General features: G+C 50.0%; 1 protein-coding gene across 1 annotated transcript in view; it reads right to left on the bottom strand.

The window, feature by feature from the left end:
* CASQ2 (calsequestrin 2) overlaps positions 1-15,667 on the bottom strand; it is a 34,159-nt gene extending 18,492 nt beyond the window's left edge. Inside the window, exons 1-2 of the mRNA XM_049824551.1 lie at positions 15,289-15,667; positions 1,368-1,452 (exon numbers count right to left, since the gene is read on the bottom strand). Coding sequence (XP_049680508.1) covers positions 1,368-1,452; positions 15,289-15,522 — 319 coding nt within the window. The 5' untranslated portion in view covers positions 15,523-15,667. The remainder of the gene's footprint in view (positions 1-1,367; positions 1,453-15,288) is intronic.
* Between the last annotated feature and the right edge of the window lie 8,643 nt (positions 15,668-24,310).

Below are 24,310 nucleotides of genomic sequence, written 5' to 3'. Positions count from 1 at the left end.
CAATTTTTGATTCTCTGTGTTGGCCCAGCTAGAAACACCCCGAGTGTTCTCCTGACTGATGTTTCACAGCATGAGGGACAGACCTCAGCCAGAACTTGTGCTAGCTTCTTCCCAAATGTTGAACTTTTCGTTCAGGTCACAGTTTGGCCTCAGCTGGAAAAATTCTGTATCAGGGACTTGTTTCAGCTTGGCTGTCTCTCTTGCAGTAAATAATACTGGGCTCTACCTGACATCCCAAATTTTAACAACCTGTCATGAGATGGAAAATGGATTTTGATGGGGGTTGTGTTTTCTGCCCAGAGAGGGCTGAACTATGTGAGCATAAACAGTGACCTGAAAGTCAAACCAAGCTTCACTCTCTGAGGCTTAGCTAGCCTTGACAAAAGGGTTAGAAACCTATGGTAGAGATGCTGCAGATGGCAGGCTGGCAGATTTGAGTGGTAGATCACTGGACTGAAGACGGGGTGCCACAGCATCTCGCTGGAGGCTCCAAAATCAGCAGCACTGAGCTCCCACAGTGGATGATGGCAGGGTACCACCAGGCCAAGTTGGTTGGTAGTTTGTTCCTTTTTGCAGAGGCAGAAGCTCTCAGCTTTAGTTTAGCTTCCACCAGCACACACATTTAGGAAAGAAAACTACAATCTGGTATACAGTCTGGTATGCTTAAACAGTCTCTGACCTTAAGCCTAGTGGTATATTTGTGTGCTGTTGTATTTATATGTCATAGTATTTCCATATTGCTTTGTGGGCTAAAATATGAAGGGATTGCCAGCCCCTGGAAGGCAGCTGTTTCCAGGGGTGGGCAACACAGCAGCCTTTCAGCTTTACAGCAGGTTTCTTCTGCTCTGGGGAGCAAGTCAGAAGGGTTGGCACCATTGCAAAACCATTGCAAGGCTGTGGCTCCCCCATTAGTGGCCAGGGGTCACCCTGCCATGGGGCTGGTGACATTTGGGGGCCTACGTGATTTCCCGGTAGGTTTCGGTTCTGCGCTGCTGTGTCAGACCTGTCTCTGTGTAGGAAAGCGTGGAGTTACTCCGTGGCACCTATTTACAGTTTCTGCTCAGCAAGTTAGGAGCTTCCACCCTATCATCACTATGAATTGGCTTTCTTTCTGAGTTGGTTTGGTTTTGTTTTGGCACTCTCAGCCAAGAAGATTTTGCTGGAAGGGTCTCGGCTCATCCCTCCAATCCTTGCCCCCCGCCTTGATCCTGCCCACGTTGGGGTGGGCAGGTGGTCAGTGTGCAATTGCCACCATCACCCCCCCATCCTGGTGACAAGGATTTGGCTGTCCTCTATGGGGCTGGCTGCTGGGCATCACTCCCGCACTCTCTCCAAGCTATTCCAGAGATATCAGATATGGCACTCACCTAACTTTTTGGCAAGTTTGGCGTCCTTCTTGGAGTCCACCATCCCGAAGCCGATGCTCCGGGGCTCCAGGACCTGAGCTGCCAGCTGTGGGAGGAACCAGAGAGCCCAACGTTACCAGCATTAACACCACAGGGTGGCTAAAGGGCATCGTGCCCTGCTAGCATGGCACAACAGGCACAAGTGACCCATATTCCGCTTTCGGACAGCACCGATGGGTGGGATGCATCACATGCTGCCTCCTCGCTGAGATAACGCTGCCCAGAGGTCACAAGGGTTGGGTTTCTTCCCACTGTGTCACAGCACCGAGTTTGCTGGCGATACCGTGTGCTGTTAAATGCTGTTTGACACCCTGGCATCGGGAGAGGGCTCCTGACCGAATCGGGGACACCAAAGCAGTGGCCACGGCTGGGAGAAAGACCTGTGCTACCGACACGAAGCAAAAGCTGCCTCCTCTTTTGTGCCTCGGTGGCATCCTGCGGGAGAACGTGACATGTGGGCACCGTGGACATTTTAACTCTGGAAGTGCTTGGTGTCAGGCAGCAGTGGCTGCAAACTGGAGGGGATGCAGGGCACTGCAGCATCACGTTTCCTTCATACATGTGTTGCGGTGGCCAAGGCAGGCTCCCAGCAAAATAAAGCAGAGGGACTCCTGGCTTTGCAAAAGTGGTCCCTTCTCCTATGAAATGCTTTAAGTCATGTCTCCTGTCCAGGCTGTGGTCACCCCCCCAGTTCTTGGTCCCCTCTTTTCCCTAAATAAATGAGTCTAATCATAGACACGCTCGCGTTTGGCTCCTCACAGTTTTGCAAAACCATTGCCCCCCCGCCCCCCGTTTCCACCATTTTTGACGAAGGGGCCTCTCGAAGATATCGAGTTCCTGCCTGTTTTGTGAAAATAGATATGTGAGGAAAGGAGAGACGCTCTGCAAGTGCCCCGTGGTGGGAGCGGCCCCGGGTGAGACCCTGTGAATTCCAGCTGGGCTCTGTAGAGATGCAGTGACCCTGGGAAATGAGCCTACTTACTCACCAGATGACTGACTTAGCCCCACCACAAGCACACCAGAGACCCTACAAGGCAGTAACAATGCTCTGAGACCACCAAGCGGCTGTAAGAGCCCCGTCCCCCTCCTTTTCCCTCCCTTCTCCACAAACGCCTCTGATGATGATGGTCTTCTTGCTGTGTCCCCCCCCTCAACCCTGCTGGATGTTGGGGGACGATGGGGACGAGGGGTTCAAGGGTCTCCGGGATGGGAATGTCCCTATTAGGGGACAGCTGCCTGCGCTCGGTGGCAGGAGGCTGCAGGAGAGCAGAAGAAAAACCATGGCCAGAGAGATGGCGGGCTGATTTATGAGGACCACCCTCTCCCCGGACCCATTTTGGCACCCTCCTCCCAGCTTCAAAGCCGGTTTGAATGTCACCCAGTGGTGCCCGGCCCCTTGGCTCTCCCGCTATAAATAACCTCCGCCTGCGCCCGGCCGCCGCGAGAGCGAGTGGTGATTAAAGGCGTCGGGGGGCAAAAACTGTGGGGCAGCCCCCTTGCCCGCACATCGTCGTGGGGCTGGCCAGCTCCCCATGCTGGCAGCGCACAACCTTTCCCCGAAATCCTGGGGGGGATGACGGCGGGCACCCCGGCGATCAGGACTCAGGGACCTTGCTTGGGTGAAGGGGAGCGACGGAGAACGTGGTTGTATTCTCCTTTCCACCAAATAGGTGTCCCCAGGCCTGTCCCGAAGCCCTCCAGAAGGACATATTCTCCACCAGAGCATCACTGCAACCTTGATCCCCCTGCGGCTACTCAGCCTGTTGTCTTTGGGGGAAAATGCCACCATGTGAGGCAAAAGAGGTGCTCGAGTTATGCAGGGAACAGGTGATCTCACTGCTCTTTCCTTGCTCTCTGGCAATGATTTGAAATAAAGGTGGGGCTGCACGTTCAGGGCTTGAGTTTACAATGGATACTGCCTGAATGGGGCAGAGCACTGGTCCGTGTTTGCACATCCATTGATAAGGCATCTGAGCACTGGTCTGACCGGTCTAGCATCCCACCTCCCGGTGCAGGGCACGGCCATCCACGTTAGAACACCTGAGAGCAGCTGGTATCCAATAATGCAGGGAGAGATGGACACATCTTGTGCGCTCCCTTAACATCTGCAAGCTGGCAGTGGTGAGAAAAGCTGTTTTCTGTTCCCCATTACGGGGATCTGTTTTACTGGACAAAGTGATGGAGCCTGTAGGATCTTCAGCTTTCAGGGACATTGTCAGTATGTCCTCAGTTGCTGGCAGTTGTGTAGACCAGCAAGAAGTTCCTCGGAGTCTATGCTTGAGGCTCTGGCTGCATTTTGATAAGAGGTAAAACGCAGAAAGCCCAAGGCAAGAAGACTTCAGTCATGTCCAGTCCGGTCCATACTTCATCTAGCTACTTACTTACAGCTACGTTAGCCACGTGCCAGACAAAGTCAAGGCAGTTTAAGCCCAACTGTTCTTGACTCCTGCACGCAGGAGATGGTTAGGGTTTCTTGGGGGTGTTTGAAGAAGCTCAGAAATGTGCAGAAAAAGCTGCAACACCCGCTACAGGCAAGCGGTTGGGCGTTTGCAAGAGAGGAAGCATTGATCGGGAGTAACGTATGTCAGCACGCAACGCGCACAAGGTAGTTCTTCGGATGGGTGTGGGTGCAGCTGTGAGCATGGGAGCTTGCTGGGAAAGACTAAACGTGCAAAGAAAACGTGGGTGATGGGATGAAAGCCTCGTTGTGTGAGACTGGGAGCGCGCACTTCGTTAGGGCTCGGGAGGCAAAAAAGGTCACGGTAATGCTGGAGGTGTGCCTGTTGGTGTGGGAGGGCTGGTGTCACTGTGTCTAGCGAGACCACCTCTAGGAGGTGTACGTACTGGGGGTACGAGCGTTTGGAGGTGTTCCTCTGAAGAGGCTCATCCTGGTAGAGAAGGTGTGCGGCAGCGTGCGCGTGTACGGCGGGAGCCTGCGGGGACGGAGCCGAGAGCTACGCGGGCAGCCGGCCTCCTTCGCTGGGACTTTCACGCTGGTGAGATAACAAGGTGAGCGGTACAGCCTGTGCCCATCCGCAGAGTCTCGCACTGGGGAAATCTTCGTGCAACGTGAGACTCTCGGGAGCTCTCTGTGGCAGCGCCTGGAGGCAGGAGACCTTTGCAGGGTGTCAGGACCTATGGTGGCTTTTTCAAGGGCAAGTTCTGCAGGGGCTGGACGTTGCTCCTGCCCTTGCTTTCCCTGCTTTCCACTGCAGCAGGTGAGTCTGACCAGTGCTTAGGTGAGGACGTATTCCCACACCTATCTTTGAACCCCATAAGGCAGCAAAATATAGAGTATGCCAGAAGCACAGCAGCTTGGCTAGTTGCCCCCTGCTCATTACAGTATCAAGCATTTATATATCCCCTTACAGTATTTTCTGATTCCATAATGCTAGTGGGATTTGAATGCAGATAATGTTTCTAATCTTGACAATCCTCTTGGCTCAGGACCTTGGGACAGAGGTGGCTGTAATATAAGAACACAGCCCCTCCTCCTCCTCCTCCTCCTCCTCCCTTTAAATTCATATCGCTTGAAGTCTTGGCCAGCCAGAGCCCTTGTCTTTGTGTCAGCCTCTATAGTGAGTAATTTAGCTTCAACAGCTGCATGGGGAGATGGAGGAGAGAAACTGCCCTGGAAGAATTGGACCTAACTGGTCATGCAGTCCTTGAGGTACAGCAGGAGCTTTGGGCAGGCAGAGCTGGCTGAGAGCATGAGCAAAGATCTCAGTAGCTTGTAAGCTCATATCCCATGCACATTTTGCAGCCTTCCTCTTACACGCATGAAGCCTTTGCAATGCACACTTTCTAGCCACAGGATCACAAGCTGTGTCCTGTGCAGCCTTGGGAAAAGGAAGTGTGAGTTTGGGAGCACCCCTCCTTTTTCCCACTTCCCTCAGGTAATAGCCATATTTGAATTTGGGTAAGCATGAGCGAGGGCATGGCACTCTGAGATGTTTAATAGGTGCCAGCCTAAAGTGAAGCTTAAGGACCACCTCGTCTTGGATGGTGTCAACAGTTACAGGCAACCTGAATATTGGGGATGGAAAGAAACAACTCCCTGCGGGAACATCTCAGCTTCACACCTACTATACCTATCTGAACCTAGCTGTGATGCTGGGAAGCTTTTGGGAGATTTAAGAAGTCCCACGGGGTCATTCTGAAATCCTGGGTTATAGAGCAGCAGAAGCATCACCGGCTGCCTGACCACACTCCTCTTCCAGCTGCAGACACTGATTGTGCCAAACCCTGCATTTGGTGTCAGTTTTGCTGTTAAATGGCAGGCAAAATCCAGCAGAGAGGGTTACAAAGGGGGGTGGGAGGGGTGGGTGTCTCAGCATGGTCAGTTTTCATAGTGGCGTGACATTACGGCTTGCTGGCCTGGATTTTCTTCCCACTTCTCTAGCACCTGCCTGAAGCTCCTACAGACAGTAAGGCTCATCTTCCCCAGCCGCTCAGGCTGGCAGGCAGGGCGCTGGGGACATTTGGGTCTCTACGAGAGCCGTCACAAGTAAACTTCTCTTAAGCATGGGGAGCTTTCTGTTTCCCTAGCTGGCAGCAGGGGAAGTATAAAACTCAAGCAATGCAAGGAGGAGAGCAAACTGGAGAGGATGAGGGAACGTCCCTCAAGCAATCTACACTTCTCCACTGTTTCTCTCCTCCTCTCTTTAAAGCTGCAGTTCACGTTGATGGTCAGAACCTGGTTGATGTAACGACGATGATTTTACATCCCCAATTGTTAGGTTTTTATTTTTGCAGCCAGCAGGAGGAGATGGCAAAAGTCTAGGGTATTTCCCCAAAAGCTTTGAATCCTTATGCAGGACTCATGCCTTCATGCTACGGTTGACTTCTCTGTTGTTTGAGCTGTCGGGCAGTTTGTTGGAGAGCAGAGGGGCTCATCTCTCCTTCCTATTGCCATGCTGTCTCCTCTAGCATCCCCTTGCATATCCCACTAGCAACATTTTGGGTTCTTGCATAATTCAGGCTGGTGAATTAGGGGTCCTGAAGCATCACGGTGACCAAAGAGAAGGGGCAGAAGCCTGCTGAGCAGCTGCCACTAGAAAAACCACCCTGCTGGCAGCAGGGACCAGTCCCACCTTCCTGCCCTTTTCCACCACCTGAGCTGCCCAGAGAGGCTGTTTATTGCTGAACCTGCCCTCCCAGGGGGGTCACTGCTCCTCGGACTAAAAGGCAAGTCCCCAAATATGGAACACCCAAAGGTCACTCCTGCGGAGGTGGCTTTCACAGGTAACGCTCCAAGAACGCCGCCCCGGGGCTTTAATTGCTGCGCGGCCGCTCAGCCCGGTCAGACGTACGATGTGCTCTTTGGCTGCCTCCCTAAAGGTTTTGCATAGTTAGGGTTGTATTTTTATCTGCACCAGGCATCCCTAATTTTAGCTGTAAGCCAAAGCGCAGCCTCCCCAGCCACGAGCTAACGGGGGGCCGATGCCCGTGCCACTGAGCACCCATGGGTGCGGGGGCCACCTGCCGCTGCTCCTGGCCAGCCCTCGCTGGCTCTGCATCACAGACGTTTTGCCGACTCAGGTGGGCAGCTTGCCCACCCAGGACAGCTCGGGGTGTGCGTGGGCGCATGCATGGGCTGACCCAGGTTGTGGGGTCTGGGACGGTGCCTGGGGGCTGCCCTGCTAAGCTCCTCTTCGACAAAATTTTACTCCATAACATGGTTTAGTGGGCATGGATGATGGTTGGACTCGACGATCTTGAAGGTCTTTTCCAACCTAAATGATTCTGTGATTCTATGAAAACAGAGACCAGAGGTGCAATCTGGGGGCTGTCCTTGACAAAAGTGAGACCATCGCTGCCTTCTTGTCTTTCTGGCCTCAGAGATTCTGCTTTGAAACCGAAGGCTGGATGCTGACGTGAAGCCCGTGCAGGGCACAAGCTGGCTCCTTTCAGTGGGCGCTGGAGGAGGGAAGAATGCTTGATATTCATCCCGTTCACCTCCGCAGACCATTGCCCATGTCATTCCTACGCCTCCAGCTCCCAGGAACAAGCCAGATTTCTCAAGTTTCTGACAAAGTGGGTGTAAGCCAGTGCCTCCGAAACCCCGGAGATTCCAGGATGCTGCAGGCGAGAGCCAGGAGCTCCCACCCTGCATCCACAGGATGGATCAGCGAGGGGGGGGCCCTGCGGGAATGGAGGGGTCCTTGAGACAAGAAAGGCCTTTTACCCAAGGAGTGAGCAGAGAGAAATAAGAACTGAGGAAAGCTTTAAAAATACACAGCCCCCTTTGCGCAAGGTTCGAGGTGTCAGAGGTCTGCTAGCTGACGGCGGTCCGTCTCCTGCCAGGGCCGCAGAGGGTTCCCAGAAAAAAGACGTATCATGTACGGCAGCTTCGCCAAAGCTGTGCCAGAGAGCGCGCAGGAATGAGCACCATCAGCACTGCTTAGGAGAGAGCACTGGCCGTCCCGGGGAGCCGGGGAGGGGAGGAGCAAACGCCTGCTCTGCGGGCCCCCCCTGGGGAATTCAGTTCTTCACTGCCACTGCTTGTTCTATTTCCTCGGGCAAGGGTTTTTTTCTCATGTATGTAGGTAAATCCCAATGTGCAAAGGAAAATAAAAAAGGAGAACTTGGACCTTGCTAAGTCACTTCTTTCCTAGGCAATAGATTGCTTGCCTGGGTGCCTGTTATTTCGGGACAGAGGCTGCAAAAGGACATCCTTGGTCATCAAACCCGAGACCATGTCATTCAATCTCTGTCACAACCTGGTCAATGTCCATTTAAAACTCATTGGGCTGTTCTCCCCTTGACGTCTTCCTCCTCTGGTGATTAGGGACTTCCTAGTTTCCAGACTTGGTTTATTCATAGCCCATTTGTCCTTAGGCTTTGTGCTTAAATAGCTCTCCTCCCTCTTGGGTGTTTAAAGAGAATTATTGTATCCCCTTTACGTTCTCCCCACAAATGAAGCTCAGGCATGAAGGAAGGGCAGTCACAGGTTTTGATTAGTTTGCTTTTAGATGAAGGGCACTGGCAGACCAAGTTCTGGAGTAAGGTCATGGTGGGCGAGCACGGCATGGCCCACTGTGCCCCCTCTGCCTCGCAGAGTGACAGCTGCCCCAGCCCGCAGGCAGGTTCCTGAGAAATGTCAAAGTCCGGGGTGGCGAACATGAAATGATAACTATAAAAGCCACACATGTCCACTGAGTAGGCGAGTGTGAGCTCAAGCTAGTCCTTTTGAGGACCCCCCACTCAGGACGGGGCAAAGGCACCTCATTATACAAGAGTGAGATGCTGCCTCCTGGGAACCAGCCCAGCAGAAAGGCGCTGGGAACCCTCGCTGACACTTTTTTGGGAAGCTGACTAGCGTGGCAGGATGGCCAAGACCTAAGAGGATGGGCTTTTCAACATTTTTCCCCAATTGCAGTTCTGAAGGGAGGAGTGACACAGAATGAGTCTCCGTCTGGCTTAAGGTCATGCATGGTACATACAGATGTTGGCTGCAACAGCTGGACAGCCAGAAGAGCTTCTCACTTCAGGGCCAAGAAAGCAAAGCCTAAGCAGCCTTGTCCTCACACTGTGTCAGCAAGTGGTCTGCCATGTCTCTGGGTGACATTTGGATAAAAGTTGGGTCTCTGGATGAAACCAGCTTTAGACCCTGGGATTACAGCTGGTCTCTGCTCTGAGAACTGCTGTCAGTCTACCTCTCTTGGATCATACTTTAGCTGCTGAGAAAGGTGCCTTTCAAAGAGTGATATAGCGTTGAAAGTGGGGGTTTATGCTAGATGCTGCTCATGCAGCCAGTCCCAACTCACTGCTGGGAACTGACAGAGAGACTTCAAAGAAAGAAACTAGGCAGTAACAGGTAAAGCAGCCTTGGAAATTGTTTCTGCCACCGTTATACAGAAAGACCAAAGCACATACTTGTCCCTGGATGTCAATGTGCCCATCTGTGAAATGGGGAGCTCTCTTTAACTTGTTTTTGTGACTGGTATGTCAGTGAGTGAAATCCTCCTAGGTGCTACTGCTAAAAATCAGTTCTCTGCTGGCTGTTGATGAATTGAGACCTACTTACATGGTCTCAAAGGGCAAACTAATCAGTGCACACTTTTTCCTTTTCTTTCCCTTCCTTCCTTATTTTTGCATTAACTTATCTATACTGGAAGCCACTGCTTTAGTAGCCATGGAAACCAAACCACCTCTTTTATTACAGGTATTTATAAGGCACGTGTACTGTAGGCTTCTGCACATACATATCCAGCCAGGTGTGCCTCGTCTCTCACCCTGAGGATTTCTTCTGTAGATACCCAGAGACCTGACAGTTTCTGTGACACTCAGCGAACATGTCTTCTATAATGTGTCTACCCAGCCCAGGAAATTGTGTCGAGACACTGTCTCATGAACATGCCTATTTTCAAAGAAAAAGATGGAAATCTGAGTCTGTGAAGCAAACAGAGAAGGATGCTTAAAGAAAAGACTTGGGTTTATATTTGTATTTGTATTCATATTTGTACTCTACCTAGAGATGGGGTTAAATGAGGATCTTGTCTCCTGGTTCCTGTAAATTTCTGAGATAAACTACACAGACCTAAACTTGTAAATCTTTTTTCTATGTTGCATCAGAAGCAGAGAAGGACTTTTTGCTATACGCTACATGGCTCTGAACTCTCATGGGAACATCTGCTCTCAAGAGATTTCAAGACCCTGTGGGTGGAACTACCCTAAAACCAGCTGACCTTGCACCAGTTTTTCCATCCTGAGCTGAAAGCTGCAGTACTTTCAACACCTGAAAATAAATCCTTGTTCTCAAGTGAACCGGGAGGTAGACCTTACACCCAATTTAACCCTTGCCTTTTACTAGATTCAAAATCTATCTTTCCCTCTCACACCACAGCTACTGGCTGTGGTTGGGCATTGGGAGGATCTCATGCAATGTAATCTCAGGGATTTATGTTCCCAGGTTTGTAGGAGAAATTTTCCCTTGTGTTACAGAATTGGCCAAATATGTTAAGGACCTTCACTTTGTTCTGCCATTTATTGCTAGAGGCTGGGCTGATCCTAGACCTCATCTGGAAAGGGGAGTACCACGTCCCTCTTCTCTTACCTCTAATCAAGACTGGTTTGTGCTAGGGCACTTCACGAATTTTCAGCCCAGGGGCACTGTCGCATTGAAGGGCCTAAAATATCTGGGCTTGACGAACGTCTTTTTTTTTAAAGATATTACACATACACACAGATGACAAGGCAAGAATGACAGGGGAGCCAGGATTAAGCGAGTTTCAGCAGGGACACAGCAATGGAGACAACGGTCTGCATTGCAGGCAGCCTGCTGCGATGCTGAAGAGAGCTTCTCAAGTGCAAAAGGAAAGCCCCTAACTCCACTGCTCATTATTCTTGTTGCATGATTCCTAAAGACAGGGGCCCACCCACTGGAAAGCAAAACTATCCCAATATTTAGGAGGTTCAGAGATGAGAGGGAGAGGGGAGAAGGTCTGAGAAGTGGTGGTATGAGACAGGACGAAATATAGTAGGGGAGCTAAGGAGGAGAAGAAAAGCAGAATAGATACTTCTCAGCTTCACTGCTTTGGTCTTTTCCTCTTTTGCCCCTTCTTCATTACAGCTGAGACCTTTTAGGACAAGTAGCTTTTTTTCTTACTTGTCTGTTAAACACTTATTGTGAAGCCTCATGCCTGGCTCTTTCATTTTCTTCTTCACTGTGCTCAGCTCACAAGGTGTGCAGGACTCTTGTAAACATCACCGCAGAGTAGGAATAGCTACTGTTAGCTCTGGGACAGCCTGCTTCAACCTCTGCATTGCCCAGTACAGAGGCTTTTCCCTACTCCAGCTGCAGGTGCTTTTCAGTAGTCGGTGCAGAGTGGAGACACAGGAGAAAGGCAAGCAAAGGAGAAGAGCCCTTTAACCCGAGCTGTGAAGCACCCTGTGCTCATGCTGTCTCTGCCCTGGGTTTCTGTCTTATTACAATCCTTAACCGATCCTTTTCCACCCTAGCCAGCAAAGCAGTAGGCAGCTTGGATCTCCGACCGTTGCTTTGACTATTTTCCTGACAGACTAACCCAACAGCCCCCAGCTTTCCCACCCCGACCTGAGGGGCTGTCACTGCCATCCTTGGAGCTGTTGTTGTGCACAAAGGATGGTCCAAAGAAGCTGCTGTTGCTCCCAGAGGGGCTCGGTTGTCCCCAGACCGTGTCCTCACCAGGTGGCACCCAACAGTGTAGGTGGCAGGAGCTGTCAGGGCTGCTTCGTGGTGGTCTTCGCCCTCATTCCGTTTCTAAACTGGAAAGGGACCCTGGGCTGCGGGGCAATCTGGTCACAGTTCCCAGTACCCCTGGGTGCGGGGAACTGAAGGCGCTGTGTGCTGTCCCACTGTAATATCAGCTTAATGATGGCATCCCTTTTCTGGTGATAGCTGGTGTGCTTTGACAGTGTCAGTCTGTCCTGCATGCTGGGTTTTTGTCCTGGGAAGGAAATTTTCCCTGTTGTATCACTTTCTCCTCAGTCTGCTCTTTGTAGTTATGGTTTGGTAAAGTCCTTAAATATGTGCTTAGCTTTACTCATGTGCTGTCACGTTTTCAGCTAGATTTTCTAAGGATATGAGACGTGTGTGATTCTCTTCTCTCTCCCTCCAGGTCTGTCTGTCAGCTGCCTCCCCTTCCCTAATAATTTTTCTAGCTATTGGCCCTGTTCAGCTAAATTTTCCAGAGGCAGGGATCTCAGCATAAAAAAGTCATTGCAAGTTTTGTGAAGAGCAAGGACTTGAAAGGGAAGAGACTAAAGTGCTCTGAAGGAAGGAAATGTCACCACATGAACTCAACCCCTGTTAGAAACCAGAGGAACCCAGGTGAAAGAGACCCTCACGGGCTCCTCACTTGTGGGAAAATCCCCAGTCAGAGCTTGTTACTGACCATGAGCTACATATTTCAAGGAAAACATGCTCGTGGTCAAGAGAAACATATTTCTAGGTTGGAGGAGTGTTTGTCTGCAACCATCTTGCCCTTCTTGGGTGCTTTGTAGCTGTGGATTTTTTCCAAGTGCTGAAGTCTGAGCTGGTGGATGGATCTAGAGTCAAGAAGGAACTGGTCAACCCTGCTGAGACTTTTGCTGGCTTCAGCAACGTGCCATACTATCTGCTACCTGGGCACACCTGGGAGTTTCTCCTAGCAAATTTGCAGGAACCGAGGCATTGGATGTCTCTTGTTCTTTTCTTTGTGTCTAAGATATTTCTTCAGGTCTCTGGTCTTTGGAATTATAAATTTCTTATCAGGTACATGTGGGAGAAACAGAAAGGGTAGACATTTGGGTTTTTTCTGGACTTAACAACCATTAAGCCCATTCCCTTCCATGTGCACACACACTCATGTTCATCAGGCAATAGGACATAACAACCCTTAACCACCCAGGTCAGATCTTTGCTTAGCTCCACACCTGCCTGTGTTTTGGATGAAGGCTCCCTATTACTCCTAGCGATGGAGACCCGTGCTATTTTATGGATGGGAGGCTAAGGGCATGATGTTTCCCAGGCTGCGGAAGCAGCACCTCTTGTTGTAAGTCCGTAGGTAAATTCTCAGTACAGTAAGATGGAAAAAGATGAGATGCTCCAGAAAGGCATCTTACCACACGCAGCACCCTGTGCTGGGAACCCCTGAATCCTCTACTGCAATTAGATACATAAAGCCCTCCTGAGTGAACTTTTCCCAGGTTTGGCTGGAAGAAGAGGCCCTGTCACTGCTCCTGTGCCTACCCAGCACCTCACTACTCCGAGTAGTTGCTCAAATTATGGGAGAGCTGGGTTCAATTGCTGACTGCCTCCAGGGAGACTGGTCCCAGGCAGCTCATCTCGCGGGTGAATGGCTCCACACCTCAGCCACGGAGCCACTCCAGGCTTTTCTTTCCCTCTCCCTGTCCTGGTGCAGCGAAGTCCCACAGCTGGATGAGGTCCGGCAGGGGAGATTGAGAGTGACCCCCATGGCACAACACGTTCTGGTTTGAGGTGAGGGAGGTGAACGCCGTCACAAGAGGGAGCAGATTACAACCCCTGGCTTGCCCACTCCTTTCACGAGTGCTCCCATGGTTGAGTTAGTACAGAAACTGGGAGCATTAGCACCTTTCTGGGCTGTGTCCCATGCGGGATAAGACTCATCCTATCTTCTCTGTTGCCTTCTGAGACCCTCTCCTTGTCCGATTCCCCCAAGTGACAGAGGCAAAGGAGTGCTCAGTCTGCAGATTGCTTTTGTGCTTGGGCTGTCAGATTGCTGCTGCTGCAGTTCCCAGTCCAAGGGGGGGACCGTGAAACTTCGAGACATGCACTGAATCAGCATTGCAACTGGTTGGGAAATTTTGAGGTCAAAGCCACAAGTGCTGGTTGCGCTGTGGCACGGTTAGCTGGTAGCTGAGCGTTAGTGGACTGGAACACTACAATTATATAAAGTCTGCTGCAGATCTAATCCTCAATCTCTTGCCCAAGGTCACATAAGAAGTCCATGGCAGAGAGGCAAATGGAAACCAAATCACCAGAGTCCTAAGCTAATATACTCGCTGCTGAATCGAACCCTGCAAAATAAAAGCTTTAAGCCAGGTTGTATTGTAGCCATCGCACCCTTGATATGGCTGGTTGTTAACATGCGTATAGGTGTCATGGGGACTAAAACTGATAGTACCCAACAGATACCTGCTTCTGTCAGATTTCTATAAATATGTATTTAGCAACTGCTTGCCATCTCTTGAGCATGAAATAGCTATCCTATTAAATAACAATGCAATTATACTACCAACCATAAACATTTCAACTGGAGTTCCAGTGTTATTTTTTGTTTTCTTTGTCAAATGTTATTTTATTGCTCACCTGGAGCAAGTAACTGTCTCCTGACAGGTGAGTAAAATCTGGTTAGTTTTTGAATCTTTCTTGTTGTCAGGCTTGCTGAGGAGGTCAGTAGATTTTGAACTTGACATTAAACTTTTTCAGGTCCTAGCCCTCAGCAAGTGTATTTTCTAGTTCACATTTGCTATACTCCTAGGAGTGCAATCTATGTTCTCTCTGGTTCTGATAAATAAAGCTTATGTGTTTCTTCTGCAATTCTCACTTTCTTTCTAAATGTGTCTTTTAGTTAAGAGGGAATATTTCTAAGCCCCTGGTAGGAAACAAGCACCTGACAATCCAGGCTTGCAGCTGTATGATTCCCTAGATTACAGCTACACTACAAGAAAGAATGCTGTGAATCTACCTCACAATTTTTACCATGATTTATTTTACTGATGATTAATTAATCACTCTTTCACCAAAGAATTAACAACACTTTTTTTCCAGCATAGAAGTGAATAGTTGCATTAACAAGAGGCTACAGACTGATTCCAAGCAGGCAATCAAGTGTCAGAAAAACAAAAAGGGATTTAATGCTGTACCAACGGGGAGCTTTTGAGATGGGGAGCTAGGATGCCCATTTGCAGCACAGTTTGCTAACGCTTCTTGGCTGATTACTCCTAGTGGGACAGAAAATGGGACTGAATCCAGAATACAAGGGGGATACTGGCTTGCACAGAATGAGAAAGGATCTAAAAATGTCAAGCTTCGGGTTCAGGTCTGTGTTGAGGTTTGGGAAAGCTCAGCTGAGCTGAGTTCATGTTGCTGAGGTTTGCAAGGTTACTGGCTATTGCCTGGGTTTCTGACGCGCAATACAGAAAGGCTATTTCCCAGCAAACAACTCGGAAAAGCACAACAGAGGCTTTTTCCTGGGCTTTGCAGAACTCAGGGGGTAACTCAAACCCAGGCAAACAAACCCGAATTTTTGGGTGCTCTCCCGCCTGTCCCTGGTTCTACACAAGACCCTTGGACTGTCCTGTCCCATGGCTCCTCTCCACACCTCCAGACAGCGCCGCGGTATCGACCCCGGCTGGGACATGCAGCGGCACTTACCTCCAGGACCATCTCTGTCATCTGGAACTGCTTCTGGGAGACCTTGTCAGAGCTCACGGGCTCGTGGAAGAGTAGGCAGAGCATGTCGTACTTCTTCAGGGCCTGCTTGTAGTTCTTCTCGTTCAGGTCGATCACTCGGTCTTTCCCATCGTAAGTGGGGAAATTCAGTCCCTCTTCTGCTTTGCAGCAGAAAAGCAGGTAAAAACCTGCAAGGATCCAGCAAGTTGCCTTCATAGGGGAGCCCTTGGAGTGCAGCAGAGGGGAGGTAAACGTCCCTCTCCTTCTTAATTTGGGAAGGGGGGGAGACCAAAGGCTCCAGGTGAAGTTCAAACCGAGTTTCTCTTTCTGCTGCCTTCCTAGTGATCAGCCCAAACGCTGCAAGGCTGGTGGGGAGCAGCAAACTTTGCTGTCCTGAGCTTACAACAAAGAGACAGACAGGAGAAGCTGTCAGGCCAAGCCCTGGATACCTTACATAGCTGTGTCCAGCTCCCGTGTCATTAGGAACTCCATTTTTAGGAAGCAGTTGTTTCGGGCTAAAAATAAACCCTGCAATGAATAAAAAGGACAGATATGACACCATTGAGGGACTTGCTGGCACTCTGCATCATCTGAGAGAGAGGGAGCGAGCGAGAGGGAGGGAGTGGAAGATGTCGATGCTGGGAATACGCAGGCAGGGTTTGCGAAGGGACAGGCTTCACTTGCACAGAGAACCCAGGCACAGCCTGTCCTACTAGGGCTTAACAAAAATAGAAGGTATTTACTGCATTTTTTAATAAGGGTATCTCTCTTTGTAACCCCTCGGGCATCACAGTGATTAGGCTTTGGATAACAGATCTCGGGTTAAACAGTTTCAGAGACTCCTCTGCACTGCTGGAGGAGAAGTCCCCTTTCCTCCGCAGCAAAGGAGGTGAGCGCTCGTGGGACTCCCTGCCTGCGGCATCGGCCGGAGCTGCCGGCTGACATTCAAGCTCTTTTCTGAAGCACCTTCTCTGCTTGCAGGGTACCAGGAGAATCGCTGGCCCTCGGACCTGTAATCCCAAAGCAGAAGGCAGCTTACATTGCAACCTCCCATGCCCACAGCAGCTACCGAGCCCCATACATTGCTGGCGAGTGGTTAAAACCTTATCATGCTAAAGGGGATGAAGGGCAGATGATGGACAGATGCCACCATTACTGCTGGTCTCCAAGCCAACGGGACCTGCCTGCTGGCCCCTGAGGGTTTTTTTTCACACAACCCTGTTGCATTTCCCAGTATATTCCTTCCTCTTTGTTTCCCGGGAACGATGACCCATTCCCCTTTCCCCAGGAGCTCAGGACCGGCTGCCGCTTTGCTGCCTGGTGCCGCTGGGGGGGGAGAACGGTTCGGTGGCACGCTTTTTCAACTCTTCCCCTCCTCTGACCGGGTTGTCACCGCTGCCCCATGACTGGCAGCGACAGGCAGGTGGAGGAAGGCCAGCTGGCCGCAAGCCATCACCGGAGCTGGCGCGGATCCGCCGGAGAAGGCACACTGAGGGGCTGGCAGAGATGAGCTTGACAGAGGCCAGGGGTCTTCCCCCAGCACCCCCCACCGCCGAAGTGATGTGCAGACACGTGGCCTTATCAGGCCAACTCCTTACATGTTGCTCCACTGCAGCCTTGCTCCATCCACAGCGGGGAAGAGGTGATGTCCTTTCTTGGTGTGTGCAACTCTCTCCCCAGCCAGCTGTTCCCATTGTATGGCTGGATTTTTCAATGTTTGGGGCAAAAGACAAGCATTACTTAGCAATTATATCCATCTCTGGAGTGACTTAGGAGCACACATCCCCTCGGCTTTCACTTCCAACCTGAACAGCCCATGACGTAATGGCTGCACCTCTGTGGGTGACAGTTTCCAAGTCCGTCTTATTTCCAAAGCCTCCCCTTAGTTTCTGGCCATGCCTTTTCAAAATTTCAACATTTGCCTGCAACTTGATGTCCTAATGACAAAGCCTGAGAAATCTGGGTAGAAGCCAGAGCAAGGCAGCCTCAGAAATTCACTCCCTACTGAGGCACCCTTCAAGGACGGTCATTTTTTGGAGGGAGATGTGACAAACCTGGATACGTCTGATTGCTTTTAGTGGGAGACTCAAGACTTGTGTCACAGTGGGTGGCATTGGCTGGCTAGGCTTTTGCTGAATGGTTAGGCTGTAAAATGCACAACCGAGTTTGTGGGATGACCAGGCACACACCAGGCTGGTTGGTTGCCTTTGAAGGACCCCATGGATTTGGGGTGCAGGAGCAGGCTTCCACTGGCATCAGAGTGTGTTTTAAAGCAGGCACACATCAGACAGGGCTGTAAAAATGAAAGGTGCACAGCTACTTCAAAATTGGTTTCCCAGGCTCCTGCCCTCTTTTTATTCTGGTAGATCTTCAGCAAATGCTCCACTTTCATATCACTCAAGCTATTTTTGAGGCCCTTTCTCTCTAGTCTGAATAACTTTTTAATCTGCCTAAAAATAGATACAATCCAATTTTCATTTTCTCCTCTTTTTGCTATCAAAAAGGGAACAAAAAGGCTTTTTATTCACAAAAAGTGTTGCCTCGTTAGCCCCAGACCCATATATTTTATCTGTCTGTGGCATGAGTAGCAAAGATCTGTGACTGTTAGGCTTCACCTCTGCTCCAAAGGGAATTCCTCCAGCAGATTGACACTGGATGTCACGGTCACCAGAGAGTCCATCCCTTTGTCCCTCCAGTCAGATCCTCAGTGGGACTATGAGTGCTAAATCCAGTGGGCATTTTCTGTGGTCTTCTAGCTCTAGCTACATCTATTTGAAACTCAGGATACCTTGTTCACTAAGTCAGAAGTGTTTTAAATGGCTGTATGCTTCCCAGGAGGCAGAAATTTGTGTGTTTGACTTAGAAAGTGATGAACCCCTGAAGACGTTCAGGATGAATTCCTCAAAATCTGAACAACTGCCTCAATCACCTGAATTTCTTAATTCTAAGGAACTTTAGTCAAAGCAGATGTTCCCCTTGTAACCCTGCTGATACAGACCTGAAATCCTGGATTCACATGTTTGGGGATGTTCAGAACAGCAGTTCAATACTTGAGTCTGAACAGAGCTGCTTTTTTCCCAGGGGGGTGGGGTGTAGGATGCCAGTAGCATCACTGGGACTGAAGCAGACTCTCCCACACCCTGACAAAGGCCCTAAATAATGTGTCCTTTTCTTCATCATCTCTCTGGGACCCTATAGCAGCACACTGAAACGTGCCCATCTCACCCCCAGGAGCAAATCTCCTTGGGAGTTCAAAGTTGTCCATCCACACTAATATAATGTTTTAGATTGGGAATTTGGGGGCAGGCTCACTGTCAAGAAAAGGACAGTGTGTAGACTTCATGGACTTGGGGAACCTGCGTTTTGCTGAAGGCCCATTTCTACAGGACACTGCCATAAGGTTTCTCTGTGTGTCAGACCCTCCCCTGTAGGGCAGGAGCAATAACAGTTCCCCATAGGAGGGAAAGACGAGGAGCAAAAATTGCTTCTCTGGGAAATCTTGGATTTTGCATTCACAGGTTCACTACAAATACTTTGTGCTATCTTTCTGCATAGTCCAAGGTCTTCCTGATCCTATTTAGCTGCCCGTGTTTGCAATACATCTGTTTCTGTGGCCAGTGCCGTGGAAGGGAACGATATGGTCAGCACTGTGTCCTGGGACATTTGCCCTTCAGCTCATTCTCTGTCAAAGCTGGCATCTGTTAGTCTCTGATGTAAGTTGACTGCAAGGTTCAACCTCCCGACTCTGACTCCTTAACCATCTTTTAGTCCTGCCTCTAGAAATCGGTATGATGCTCTTCCCTGGCAAACCATCCCAAAGCTCTCTGAGAAATGAGCTGGTAGGGCTCGATGCCCATCCACCTGGGCAGGTGCCCACATCATTCAAACAACCTTCAGAACTGGCCCCAAAACTTCAGGCGAAGAAAGAGAGAATTAAAGGAAAAGCTTGCTGTGGCTTTAGCCACTTTCTAGGCTCTTTGGGGTATATTCATTGAGCAAAATCCTGGCTCCAGGGAATTAGGTTGCAAACCCACCCCTGTCATGTATTGAAGCAGGATTTTACTTTGTTTCTTTGAATTTTGTGAAGATAGGTAGCCAGTGACAATAATACAACAGAAGTGCCTAAACCAGTACAATATCTCAGCCCTTCACTTTGGGCTTGCAGAAATGCTGGGTGCGAACATAGGATAAATAAGAATCTCCTTCTTGTTGATTTTTTTTCCTACTTGTATTATAAATTAGGGATATACACTTGCTGCTCCTCCCTCTTGGCCACTGCAGCCGCACTCCACGCTGCCATTCTCACCTTCATTGTCCTTTCTAGCTCATGCGGTAAAAGAGGTCCCCAGCCACCGCTGATCCAAATGCTTCGGTGAGCCTTTTTTCCAGGGCTTCAGGATTTAAGGTTCTGCTTTAGCTAATCTCTTTTCAAGCTTCTAAGACCTTGTATGTTTTGCAAGATAGGAGTATTCAGAAAATATGCCTTTTGCCACCAGCTAGCCAAGCAAGGTCACAGCTCATAATAACTTTGAGCATACTGCTGTCATCAGGCTGGGAGACTCAGAGATGCACTGAGCCTTTCTAAGGAGACCAAAAGGATCACTATCATCTCGAGGAAAGCTCTGCAGTATGAGAAAACCTAGTTCTCTCCCCCTTCCCTTCAGCCCTGAAAGGTGGCGAGTCCTTCATGGTGCTTTACATTGCCTGTACTCCGATGCACTCATGTCAGTGATGGCAAGTACAAGGCAGAGAAGCTGTATCATTTGCACTCCCTCCTTTTTTTCCCATTTTAAACTGCCAGCTCCCAACGGTGTTTTGTATATTTTGCCTGAGGTGTCCTGAGACCTGCCGTGTGATAAGAAGTTGCTACAAACTCTCCTGTTTTCTGACACACACACCAGTTTTCACGAGGAAAATAAAACACAGCACAGACAAAAGCACTTGTACAAAATTATATAGAAGTTATAAAGGGATGGTCAACGAGATGATTCAGGAGTCCTGACTCTGAGCCAGGTAGGGTCTCTGACATTTCAAGAAAGTCTTGTCTTTTTTAGAGATTGTGTTCCCCTGAGCAAAGTTGCTCTGTACTACCTTATGGGGATCATTCCACCTCTCTGTCTTTGGAAGCTGGTCCGGCACCTGTGTCTTATACAGGTCAGAAAGTACTTTAGAAGGTCAAAACCAGGATTGTCCCAGGAGGATTGGGATAGTTACATCCTAAGAGGTTTATAAACCCTACAGAGCAAGACAGGATTTAATTCAGACATCACTTGGGGCCAAAATGGAAACAGGGCCATTGGCATGGATGGAAATGGGTGGGAAAAAGAGCAATAAAGTGAAAATGAAAAGCGTGAGGAGAAATGCTGGAAGCAGACAAGCCTGCTTCTTCATGCAGAGGTCTGACAAGGGACACCTGAAGGCAAACTGCTGCCATGGCTGGGCGACCCACCGGGTGGACTGGAAAAGGCTGCAGCTAGCCTGCAGCAGGACACAGAGGCAGCGACCTGCCTACCCCTCCCGGCTGGGCTGGCAGCTCTGCCAGCCTGTGGGAGCAGGGTATGACTTACCCACGCACAACCAACCCACCCTGGAAAAGGGTGGAAGGGCTCCCTGGGGGGGATTCCTGAAGGTTTTGGCATGTTGGAGAGCTGGAGAAGGGGATGCAACTGCTGCTGGCCACCTTTTCAGGAGAACTGGTTCAGACACCAGCCCAGGCGTGTTCCTGGGAGAGATGTTGAGAGCTGAACTCTGGGCGATGTCTGTGAAAACCCGGTGACCCACAGCCAAGCCCTGAGCTGGTGTGAAAGTGTGGCCCAAAGATGGTTCCCCGAGAGCTGGGGTGTGAATGGGTGCAGGCTGAGCCCTGGCCCAGGGACCTCAGCAATTACTAGTAATAAAGTAAAAGAAATAAACTACACAGTCTGACACAGTATGCTCCCTTCTGGAAACCCTTAAGGCACATACAGTCTGGCCATTTCCATCAGTCCCCGGCCTTTTTCTTGGAGGAGGTGGGATCACTGGGCTCCTGCCTAGTTTTGGCCACGATCGGTATGTCCGAGCATACGTCTGTCTCTCTGCCTGCACGCACCCATGCACGCATTAACCACCAGCGCTGCTTCCACCCAGCCCTCGGGGGCCAGGGTCTAAAACAAGGATCCTGCACCAGGCAGGGTTGGGATGGCCAGGTTTGGGGTGCCACTTGCACCTCGGGTTTCTCCTAACCATGAGAGCATCGTCGTATTTAATAACATCTTGATGATTGGATGGGGTGTTTAATTTAGCGGCGTGGCGCCGGCTGCTGCTGACGGAGCTGTGCCCAGCAGATTTACACCTGTTGCACTAGAGAGGCAGCTCAGCTCTCAGCTCTCCTCGCTCCCGTCCTCAAAATCTTCCCCCTCCCCTGCCTGGACCGTGACGCCTGCCGAGGCGCAGCTGGGAAGCGATGGGATGAGCTCACTGTGCCACCAGGAACCTCATTCCTTTCGGATGATGAGCCGGACAAGCTTAGAGCACTCCTTAATTTTGTAAGGGGACAGAAAGGATTTGCTGCTCTTGAATTTCTGCTCCGTTTTGACCTCCCTTTTCTCTAACTGGACTTTGTACAGTCTGGGACAGCCCTGAATCTCTCTAAAAAGTGTTGGCACCTGTCAGGCCCTTGCATTTCTAGGGTGAATAACTTTCCATGCAGTACTGATGTCTTACAGGCTGTCCTTTATGCATGCTCTGGGCATGCCTTTTTTTTTTTTTTTAATGCCAGGGAATTTTTTAATTCAAATTTTTCTGTGTGAATAAGCCCTACTGGCAGCAAACCCACCATGGCTATTGGTATGTAGCGGGGGTACAATTACACAGCGTTCCCAAGAATTCAGAAGTAACAACTCAGTTATCCCCTTCCCTCAGATCATTAAGTCAGACTAGAAACCAGGAGAACTGAGAAGTGTCTTGCTTGTGATATTTTTCCCTGGCACGGCAGCTTCTGGGTGCCTGTGCTCAAGCTTTTACCTGCAGTCACAAAAAAGGAAAAGCTTCTCTATTAAAGCTTCTCTGTTTAAAAATGGAAGCTAGAATGCTTGAGTAATAGCATGAAACCTGCCATCAGAAGGACCTGAAAATCACAAACTGTATGATGATGTGGTGGAAGTTAGCAAAAGCACGGAAACCTCGCCTCAATCCTTAGGGATGGTCAAAAACTGCTGTTGCAGCAGACAGCGGGAAGAACCACTTCTCTGCCTTGCTGAAAATGAACTGCTACCCGCAAGTCAGGGCGGCTAGCAGCTTTTTTGGCCAGAAGGAATATTTCACAGGTCCTTTTGAACCTTTTTGCACCTCTCCATGGAAATTGTCACCCACACTTGAAAAGACACTGGCTTGTGTTGCTGAGGAGTCTCTTCATCCTGAGACAGGGCATTTCTGAGCCTCATGAGGCAGGAGCAATTGGCCATGTCTGCTGTGGGAGGCTGGGAAGTGGAGGCTGAGGCTTTACTGGGTGAATCTGAATGCTCAGAGGAGCCCTGCTAGAAGGAAGAGACCCCAGCAGCAGCCTCCTGCACCAGCCCTGTCCTGGGATTAAAAAACCCCAACAGCCCAGCACACCCAAAAACATGCAGCCAGCACTTTCCTGGAGAAAAAGCAGTAGCTGTGTCTCTCCAAGCCCTGGACCAGCAGGGTGTTGTGCCAGAGCATGGCTTTGAATTTCTTTCTAACCTGAGGTTTCTAGCTAAGCACCACCTGGCAGCACCCCTGAGCTGCAGCCTGGGCCGTGGCTTCCATAAAGGGCCGCTAGGTTCGCTTGTATTTATAACGCTTGCCTCTGCTGCGGCGTGCCAGCTTGCAGAGGTCAGCTCTCCCCCGGGCACAGGGAGTCATTCCATACAGTGTGCTCCTGTTTCCATCCCTGTGTGCCAAGGAGCCTCCCACCTGCCGGCAGACCGGACCTGGGGGTGGCCGGGTGGGGGGAAAGAGGATGGGGCAAAGAGGGTGCACAGGAGATAGGGTGCCTGGTTTCTAGTGTAAACTCTGGGAGGTGTGTGGCTTTTGCTAGTGGTGCAAGGAAAGTGTGAGCTGCTACAACCCTGTGGGAGACAGGCTGTCTGCAGGCAGGTGAAGAGTTTTCTTCTTCAGGTGCATTTTAGTCAGCACGGTGGGTAAGGAGGATCTCAAACTAGGGCATGGCTCCTGCACTGGATATAGGCTTGGACCCTTCTCCTCTGAGTCCGTCAAAGATGACTTTGAAGTTAATTGTACAGCTGGCAGCCGTACACTCCAAGCAGAGTTGTACCAAAGAGAAGATTAGACCATCAGATGCCAGCCTGTGGCCAGCATCCAGATATTCCTCATGGTTCGACAGGGAGAGCAAACTATGACATTGCTCTCAGCCGGTCCCTTACTGAGTGCCGTGGTCCTAGTGAAGGCTGGAGACTCCTGAATGGGAGGTATTTTGGTGGGTGGGAGATACAAGTCAGCTTGGAGCGTGTGACAGTTTTTAGGTAAGAATCGAGGTTGTACATTGATGGTGTTCTTCGTCCTCTTCTGTCTCAGAGCACGTGCATGGTGTCATGAACCAGGACTGCAAACTTGGGTCTTTTTCGCTGCACGTCATGGCTGTGTGTAGCATCCGCACGCTGAAGGCTGTAACTAAGCTCCACAAAGCTCCCCAGATTAGCAGGTGTGGATATACATGGCAGGGATGGAGTAATTTGAGCTGGAGTTACTGTTAGTGCAGTTAGGCAAATGTCATATGTGAAAAGAGCATCTAAAATGATCTAGCACAGCAGTTTGTGTTCCGTTCTTACCAGCCAGTAGCAAGAAACAAAGGTAGCTTTAAATTAGTAAATATAACCATTCTTCCCTGGTCAAGATCTTTTTCTTGACTTTTTTTTTTTCCTTCCTTTATTTTTTTTCTGTGTGGTGGTTTGGTTTTTTTTTTTTTTTTTCTTTCTTTCCATCTCAATCTAGTACAGAGGGAAAGTTTCCCAGGAGGATTACAGTGCTTTCCTTATGCTAT

This window comes from Accipiter gentilis, chromosome 21 (assembly GCF_929443795.1).
Source record: "Accipiter gentilis chromosome 21, bAccGen1.1, whole genome shotgun sequence".
Taxonomy (NCBI): domain Eukaryota; kingdom Metazoa; phylum Chordata; class Aves; order Accipitriformes; family Accipitridae; genus Astur; species Astur gentilis.
This window is presented reverse-complemented; position numbering and strand designations above follow the sequence as displayed.